The 8,768-nt window shown below is 38.5% G+C and overlaps 2 protein-coding genes across 2 annotated transcripts; one reads left to right on the top strand and one right to left on the bottom strand.

Annotated features, from left to right (window-relative positions):
- On the top strand, positions 1 to 3,055 carry LOC5507728 (mitochondrial fission factor). Its single transcript, XM_001628305.3, has 2 exons — positions 1 to 491; positions 1,407 to 3,055. The coding sequence occupies exons 1-2, from the start codon at positions 37 to 39 to the stop codon at positions 1,654 to 1,656; spliced, it is 705 nt and encodes a 234-aa protein (XP_001628355.1). The 5' UTR covers positions 1 to 36; the 3' UTR covers positions 1,657 to 3,055.
- A 1,035-nt stretch (positions 3,056 to 4,090) lies between these two features.
- LOC5507707 (high mobility group nucleosome-binding domain-containing protein 5) lies at positions 4,091 to 8,222 on the bottom strand. Its single transcript, XM_001628289.3, has 6 exons — positions 8,005 to 8,222; positions 7,653 to 7,718; positions 5,684 to 6,003; positions 5,076 to 5,231; positions 4,559 to 4,781; positions 4,091 to 4,193 (listed from the first exon to the last, which is right to left on the bottom strand). The coding sequence occupies exons 1-6, from the start codon at positions 8,126 to 8,128 to the stop codon at positions 4,162 to 4,164; spliced, it is 921 nt and encodes a 306-aa protein (XP_001628339.1). The 5' UTR covers positions 8,129 to 8,222; the 3' UTR covers positions 4,091 to 4,161.
- Positions 8,223 to 8,768: the final 546 nt, after the last annotated feature.

The following is an 8,768-nucleotide window of genomic DNA, read 5'->3' as shown; positions in this document are numbered from 1 at the left end:
TGACTTCATGTGCGCCCCCCATTCAATTCCTCTAAAATGGCGGCGAATCAAGCGTTGGATTTTTCCGATTTTCACCAAGAACCTGATATAACTGCAACGATGCGAATGCCTGAGACGATCAGAGTAGAACCTGAACATAGTGATTTCTTCTACTCGAGTCAAACGAACGCACAGGGCGAACTGAATAGAAACACAAATCCTATGAATGTGCCGGATCGAATTGTCATCAACGGTGAATTAGGAGCTTTTTCGGGAAAACGTGACGAGTTCCCGCGTGAATTAAAAGACGATTTTGTGCCAAATCCTACGATAAATACCTTCATGGGAGGGATGATAACACCACCTCGTACACTGACTGTCGATGATACAACTTCAGCGCACTACCCTCAAGGAAAACCTGCACCAGGCAAGCGAGCTGAAAAACATCAACATCATCAACATCATCATATCAAAACAGACTCCCAGGAACGATGCCAAATTGATGTTGAAAGGTATTAGCTGGTTTGTAAACTATTTGAGATTTAATAGTTATTCTGAGTCTATCGATTAAATCTAGAATAAGTTAAATGGGAATTGATCAAATCCAATTGGCTATGAACTGAAGGTCAATAACAACTTCCAAATTTTATAGTACAAAATACACTTCTGTGACCATCAAGACCATCAAGTTTTTAGAAAGTTGACCAATCAACATGGCAGAATCACAGTTTGATTGACATGAGCTCAACAACTAGAAGGACTTGAGTCAACCACTTTCTGTTATTGTTATTGGTTTACTTCACAAAACTGTCAAGGATGCCTCAGTAGCCCACACCAAACTGTAATACAGAGAACTCATCCACAAAACCCATCCACGAGCAAAAAACCCATCCACAAAACGTTCCCAATGGGACTCTATTTCTATTTAACGTATACAACACTCATAAATGGCACACTCTGATTGTCAAGGTCCATGTGTTATTAGAAGAAACTTGCAAAGTGATATTTATTTTTAAAAGGACAAGCCAGTTAAAAAATAAGGAAAATCCAAACATGTAGACAAGTATTCTTTAGTTTAGCCCAATGATTGTCTTGTCCTTAAAAAATGCGATCAACCACTCCTTTGTTATTGTTTACAACTGAAAATAAAGTGGTTTATTTGCAAGAACACTTCAAGATAACCATCCACAATTGAAGTCTACTACTTTATTAAAATTTACCGATGGAAATGGATTCTTTGAGTCACTTAATATTGTGCCCTAGCATAAAATGGCGGCGTGATTGGCATTCTTAAAAGGATACGAAGAGGAACTTTGCTAAATCCTTTTAGATATTCTATCAAAAGAAAAATAATAACAGAAGTACTCTGTTACTAGAAATTCTTTTAGATATTCTATAAACAAACTATTATTATTGTTAATTTTCAGCATCAAGACAGGCCTTGAGATAGCAGAACAAGTCAATCCGATGGACTCAGATAGTGAAGAGGAGTATGCAACTGAATATGAAGTGACTGACCTTCGCAAGTCAGTGTGCATTCTGCATCGACGAGTCTCCATGCTTGAGAAAGAAGTGGACAGAAACACAATGGGTTTCTGGTCAAAGATGTTCATCTTTACAATGACTATTGTAAATCCTCTCCTGCTTCAATGGCTTTTTGGCGGAAGGAGAAGATAAGCTTGTAGACAGAACTGGGGCGTGTCTCTAGGGGATTGCACAGGGTACTCACATACCCCCTCCTTGGCCACCAAAAAGTGTGTCATTAATTTTAAAGGATCGTCAAATGCTATCCCTTTTTTATGTAATACCCATGACTGTGCACCCCTTGAGCAAATCCTGTGTAATGCCCCTGGGACCAGCTTATCAACAGAGAGCATACTTTTGCTTACATTGGGCGGAAAATTGATATTCAGTGATATTTGGGATATTCAAGCACAGCAAATCTGTCAAAATTTGGAGAATGAGATGAAAAGCCGGGAGCTTGCTCTACTTATAACCGGCCTCCATTCAGCAAATATTCTCTGTATTATTTTCTGTTTTATTTTCTTCACAACTTTAGATTTTTTAGTAAAACTTGACATGAGGTGGAATACTTCATATAAGCTCATTTTACTTTAAGTAAGGTGGACAGTTCCTTTTTTGACTTATCAAGTAACAGTAAACAAAATGCAACTATTTTGAACCTTTTTTATGTAATTTGATGTTTATGACTTTTTATATAGTGTCATTGCAGTTGACCAACAGTATGTATGAATAACACAAAAGGCATAAACATTCTTTGTAAAAGCCAAAAACTCAGGTGTATGTATTTCTTCAGTTAGCATATTAGGACTTTAACAGGGCATACTGTAAGTTTGGAACAGATATCCAATCTCTAGGTTTACAAACTGGTCCAGTGCAAAGCACATGTACAGGGATTCCCTTTTTTTCATGGCAGAGTCTATGGAATAATGCGTCATGGAAATGAGCACCGCAAATAAACAAATAGCAGACACTTGGTATGAAGGGTGTTCTTGTTTAGATTTTCACTGCTGCCTTCCAGGGATTTTCCCTGTTTTGACTTCAAACTCCAATCCAATTTTGTGTTGAATTGAAGAACTGTTCACAGTGCTCTTAAAAAGAGTTCCAATATGGGTTTGATTTTGTAAATAGAATAGTAAATGCTTGTTTTAAGTCTTTAAGTAGAGTGGTTTTCAAAATCCCGTGCAACATAATGTAGTTGTTAAAGTGTAATAGTCAAGCCAGAACAAAAGAGAACAAAGACATTACACTGTATTAGAAGTAAATAAACTAATTAGTATTTCACAGGTTTTTTGAAAACCACTCTTCCTGCACCTTTTCAAAGCCAGGCACTAAAGCAAGCATTTCAAAACATCTAAAATTGGGTCTGTGCTTTGATTGAGTTAAGTCTTATTAAATATTGATAGATTAAATATATATATATAGTTTTTTTGGCAATTTTTGATCAGCGCTTCAAACATTTTGAGTAAAGCCATTACAAGTTGCTGACTAGATGTGAAAAAATTGTATAGTACTGTAGGTGAATGAGTTATGTAAATAAATTGTTGTAAATTTATTTTTAGAGTTTTTAATAAGTCTGCATCTGCATTTTAAAGAGATATTGGCGGACATGTAGCAAGGATTTTGAGTGGGGGTTTCGTTTACCATTTAGCAGACCATTTTCTTCATAAGAACAGACCTTCCAGTCGAGTGGGGTCCTTTCCTGGCTATAGGCCTGTATACATGTGGGCAATCAAAACTATATAATATATAGTTATAATAAAACAAAAACTGGAAATCGACTCTGCCACTGAAATCGACTCTGTCTGAGGCTCAGCTTAGGGAAAGGGAAGGCCAGTGGGCTTATCGGCTGAAGTCTATCTACCCGCGGGGTCTTAATAGTGATGACTTTTTTTGTAGTAGGAACCCACGTAGAGATGTGTAAATTCTTTTTATCCATAGCGCGCGCTATTCTAGAAAATGCGCGTTTTTGTCAGTTGTAATGTTTTTGCATCTCGCGCCACTATTCTGATGTCTGCCCTGAAGAAGTCTTATTAAAGACGAAAATTTGGCAGAGTCGAAAAAAAAAAAAGGCAGAGTCGATTTCCCGTTTTTGTTTTATTGTATTCATTGTTCTGTTCTGAAATCGCGACAGTTTGGGCTTTTTGTTTCTATATATAGTTATAATTTATAGTTTTCATAAAGGTATTTATTGACACAATTTTTTTTCTTAGGTTATTTAATGGATATATGGTATTGATATCCTTTGATTTTGTTTAATTTTTTTATCTGTTGTTGTAAGGAGAACAAGGTGTTTATTGATATAATGTTACATCATGTGACAATTTATGTGTGGGGGAGGGGACTGTATGTGTAGGGGAGGGGAGGGTAAGCCGTGTGTAAGGTAGAGCAAAGGGTAAGTAAGCAAAGGTCTGTATGTGTGGGGAGGGGAGGGTAAGAGTTAGGTATGGTATAGCGAAGGGTAGGAGAGCAAGGGTGCGTATTTTTGGGAAGAATAAGTTCCATCGAAAGGTTTTGAGACTCCCGCCCCCCTTTAGTTGTTTAGTCCGCAATAGAGAGCCAAGATGTAAAATAACCACACAGGCAGCAATACAATGCAATAATTACGTTTTATTCAGGCGTAAAAAGACGATTAGCCAAGTATGCAGAGGCTGAGTGACGTCAGCCTCTGATGTCACTCAGCTTTTCCAGATCTGCCAAGGAAAAAAAAACAAATCTAGTTTAATGATGCAGTTTTTGTAAGTGCACGAATCTTATCTGAATAGCTACTTTTTCTGCAGAAAATAAAGGAAGAAAGAATAAAAACGCTATTGAGGGATCTTTAAAATTATTCTCTCGTCCATTTAATACCTATGACCGCGCTATTGAGGGATCGTTAAAATTATTCTCTCGTCCATTTAATACCTATGACCGCGCTATTGAGGGATCGTTAAATTTATTCTTTCGTCCATTTGATACCTATGACCGCGACCTCCCCTCCCACTCTTTCCCCTCTAAATTCTGGGTACGCCTCTCTCTGTTCTTCCTTTTTTTTTTTTTTTTTTGTAAGTTGTCTTACCCTCTATTTTCTTTGGTTCTTCTTTGGTGTCTTCTTTTGGCTCTTCTTTGGCCTCTTCTTTGGGTGTGTCCTCTTTGGGAGCATCCTCTTCTTTTGGTGTGTCCTCTTCCTTCGGTGATTCCTCCTCTTTAGGTGCCTCTACTTCTTCGGGGGCATCTTCTACCTTAGGTGTTTCTTCTTTGGGGGTCTCCTCTTCCGTTACTTTCTCGTCTTCCTTGGGCTCCTACAATCCAGTTAAAGTCAAATAATCAGTGCTGAGCATGTTACACCAATTATTTTTCTTATTTTGCTAGCAAATTCAATTTTTGAGCCAAACAAAGCTGAAACATGGCACGCAATAATGTATCGGCTAGCTTTCCACGCAGTTAATTATCATTTTTAGTACAAATCATATTAATGTCTGCAAATTTTCTACATTGCATTTAACACAGACACCGTGTCACCTTTTTCTGCTGTTTTTGTACCTCATCCACTGCCCAGCCCCCACCTCCCCCCCCCCCTTACCCGCCCCCTTTACCTCTGGGGTCTTGTTAGCTTCGGGTGTGTCCTCTGTCCCGTCCTCGAGAGATGGTTTCCCCTCTTCCTCCTCTGAAGCTTCTTTCTCATCATCCTCTTCTGTGCCGCCGGTCAGCGGTTCGTCGGATGGTACGTCCGGGTTCTCTTCCTCGGTGCCCTAAAAAAAATACGAAATGGAAAGTTATTGAATAACCGAATTTGAAGCACTCGGCCCAAATGCCCCCATTTATTTAGTTCACTTCCTGGCATAAAACTATTCCTGTGCCGCCTTTTATATTTCGTACCAACGTGAAGCCAAATAAATAGATAAATAAGCAAATAAATACCCTGGGTACCAAGCCTCTCGTCCAGTGTCGCTCAGCCAAAATGCCGTGATGGCTAAGCGCCGCTGGACGATAGTCTGGAGGCTCTGGTACCCAGGGCAATAAACAGGTAGAGAAAAAAATTAATGGATAAACAATTAAAAAAGAAAGAACAAAAAAGTAAGGAAAGAAAGAAAGAAAGTAAAAATAAAGATAAAGAAATTTTTCAAAAAGAAAAACAGAAAAAAAGAAAGTAATGATTTCGAGGGTAAGTCCTCTCCACCCCCTCCCCAGCCGACACACGCACCCCCATATCGTTTTCTTCTGGCTTCTCCTCTTCATCGAATGCCTCAGGGGCATCGTCGTCTCCCTCCGTGCCCCCCTCAAGAGCATCCTCGTCTCCCTCCGTGCCTCCCTCCAGAGCATTCTCGTCTTCCTCCGTGCCTCCCTCCAGAGCATTCTCGTCTTCCTCCGTGCCTCCCTCAAGAGCATCCTCGTCTCCCTCCGTGCCTCCCTCGGGTGTAGCAGGTGCCTCTTCCATCTCAGCCTCGTCCTCGCTATACTCATCTTCGGGGAGGTCCTCAGTACCACCAGGGATCTCAGCCGCCTCTGGGTCCTCCTTGGGGTCTGGAAATGAGTGAATGACGTCATAAGAGTCAAACGTTTGCTCACCACAATGCGCATGCGTGGATGTGACGAGTGACGAGAGTAGCAATGCAGCTATTCTGTATTCATCTCGCAAACTTCTTTTCTACTGGCTTGATATCAGGGGCGGATCTAGCCTTTCGATATAGGCGGGTTTGGCTCAGTGGCAAAGAGGGAAAGGGGGTGATTTTTTTTGTTACATATGGCTTTTTGGCAGCCCAAGGGGGTCTAAACCCTTTTCCTAGATCCGCTACTGAATATTTATTTTATTTTGCAATTTAATTGCAACTCAGTATCATTTTTTAATTGATTTCTGTTTTGTTCTTATCTTCTTTCTAAAGTCATTGTAATTGTAAACAAAAAATTGCCATTAGTTATATATCACTTCCCTGATTATATTATTAATATGAGAGATGTTAACAATTACCAACACTAGACTAAATGAAAGTCAATAGAATTATTTATGCTTGCTTCTCATATTTCAACGAACCAATTAGATTTGCAATAGGCTAAAAGGGATATGAGCAATCTAAATTTGATTTGTCCATTCTAAATGCATGTTTTGTTTTCAAAATAAAAGTGCGTTGCGGAAAAACCAGCCAATCGTAAAGCTGCCAATCAAAATCCAGCAAATGATAACGCCCCTAGTCATAAACCAGCCAATCATAAAGCCGCTAGTTATAAACCAGCCAATCATAAAGCTGCCAATCAAAATCCAGCAAATGATAACGCCCCAAGTCATAAAGCCAGCCAATCGTAAAGCTGCCAATCAAAATCCACAAATGATAACGCCCCTAGTCATAAACCAGCCAATCAAAAAGCTGCTAATTATAAACCAGTTACACTGCTAATCAAAACCAGCCAACATGGCAATGCCAAGACTGATCAATAATGAAACAGGTTCAAACAAGAAAACACTGCGCCATCCCAAGAAATAAGACACACATAGATAAAAATACAGGAAACAAAACTAAATCAAAAGCATTGTTTCAAACAGAATCTTTAAATAAGATAAAACAAACAGTATAATATTCATAGCATTTAGCTGTGTTATGCACGATGAGTATCGAAAGGTTTCTATGAACCGTAACAGCGTCTATCCAAACAATTTCAGGGCGGGGTTTGTATTCGTTGGTTCTATGTCAGTTTTTTTAAGTCGATAACTTTCTGCTCATTCTGAATAAAAACATGAATCACTCATATACTTTCAGAGTGATCTTTGCGGGAAACCTCCAGGTTTTTTGCGGCTTTGCAAAGAGATAAGAATGAAGCGGAGAGCGTATTTAAGTAGCTTTAAATCTATTCAATCGTTATTAGAACCCCACCAAAACGGCCTTTCATTGGTCTAATAAAAAAAATATATATTTAATTCTGCATGAACAATAAGAATATTATTCTTGTTTGTAGTGCCTTTCGCCCTCTAGGGGGTCGGTCTCTGTTAGCATTTGAAACACGACTTCATGACATCTATCTAAAATGGGTGTTTTTATCGTCAGAACTGATCTTCGAAAACCCTTATTTTTTTTTAGTAATCTGTATCTATTGTTTAGTAAAAACAATGTAAAATGCTTCCACCCCAGCAGTCCTAACCAACACTGATATTGATCACGCACCAAAAATGCTTAACATACCTTCGGCTTCGGCTTCAGTAGCGGCCTCTTCTTTTTCCTCGTCCTTAGCTGGTTCCTCTGGTTTGTCTAAGAGAAAACAGATCATACATTATATCAAACTTTTTAAACTGGTTAACGGGCAAGAAAAGAAAGCGCTTGCAAAGTTTAAGAATTCTTTAGAAAGCGGAAAAATCACTCGACCGAAAATAACGTTTCCACCTAAAGAAACATTTCACAATTTAATTTAAGTCAGTTAACGTTAAATGGATAATCTTTTTCGAATCCAAATGATCGTGGAGTTTTCATGGATGTTTGATAATGCATACGTGCGAGAAAATAAGGAGACTTCAGTGTTCTGAAAAAAAAAACTAACCTTCGACTTTCTCAGGTTGTTTTTCGGCCTCTTTTGGGGCAGCATCTCTGACGAGTTCTTGTAGGGGTAGGCCATGTGTTAGCATGACCATAGCCAGCAAAAGACCGATGCTGTACTTAAACATTTTTGGAAAAGTTTCTTCGGGGAAGGCGCTCGAAATCTGGTAGATATTTCTTGCTGGAGAGCTTCGATGAACTGGTGTGTCTTCGATTGTGCACGAGTTGTTATGTAGAATTTACGATGCTTTGAATAACAATGGAATCACTCTACAGTAACTGCATTCATTAACATCACGAGAGTTCATTTAGACAACTTGAATTAATTTGACAATGCTAAGATTGCTTTCTGCTGTGAAGCGATGCGAGAAGTCGGAATCAAATGTTTGTTTCGTATTTTTTCTTATCCACAGGATATAATTTAATGAAAAAACTGGAAAAATAAATGAAAAAACGGCGAACATTATAGAAAGGATTTGTTAAATAGGTAATGATACATAAGAGGAAGTCATAACTGGAACCTCTTCCAACTCGAATATTCCTGTTTAAGTGCTCATGGTTGATCGCAAACTAAGTGGCTCTCAAAAAAGGGAAAGTGCATGATTAATAGTGAACATCAATGATAATGTGCTTGAATTGTATTCTAAAATATAAACTCAGGAAATAGTATGAATTAATAACATTTTTTTGGTTTTGACTTTATTTTATTATGTGGGATTATGATTGAATGAGTCAGTAGATAGATGAATATTGCATAGACAAAGATTT

The sequence above is a fragment of the Nematostella vectensis genome, chromosome 11 (genome assembly GCF_932526225.1).
Source record: "Nematostella vectensis chromosome 11, jaNemVect1.1, whole genome shotgun sequence".
In the NCBI taxonomy this organism is placed as follows: domain Eukaryota; kingdom Metazoa; phylum Cnidaria; class Anthozoa; order Actiniaria; family Edwardsiidae; genus Nematostella; species Nematostella vectensis.
The sequence above is the reverse complement of the archived record's forward strand: the minus strand, read 5'-3'. Positions and strand labels throughout refer to the sequence as shown.

Coding starts and splice junctions, on each gene's coding strand:
- LOC5507728 (XM_001628305.3), top strand. CDS start 37: ATGGCGGCGAATCAAGCGTTGGATTTTTCCGATTTTCACCAAGAACCT. Junction 492..1,406: donor TGCCAAATTGATGTTGAAAG/GTATTAGCTGGT, acceptor GTTAATTTTCAG/CATCAAGACAGGCCTTGAGA.
- LOC5507707 (XM_001628289.3), bottom strand. CDS start 8,128: ATGTTTAAGTACAGCATCGGTCTTTTGCTGGCTATGGTCATGCTAACA. Junction 4,782..5,075: donor AAGCTAACAAGACCCCAGAG/GTAAAGGGGGCG, acceptor ACTGGATTGTAG/GAGCCCAAGGAAGACGAGAA. Junction 4,194..4,558: donor AGAACCAAAGAAAATAGAGG/GTAAGACAACTT, acceptor TTTCCTTGGCAG/ATCTGGAAAAGCTGAGTGAC.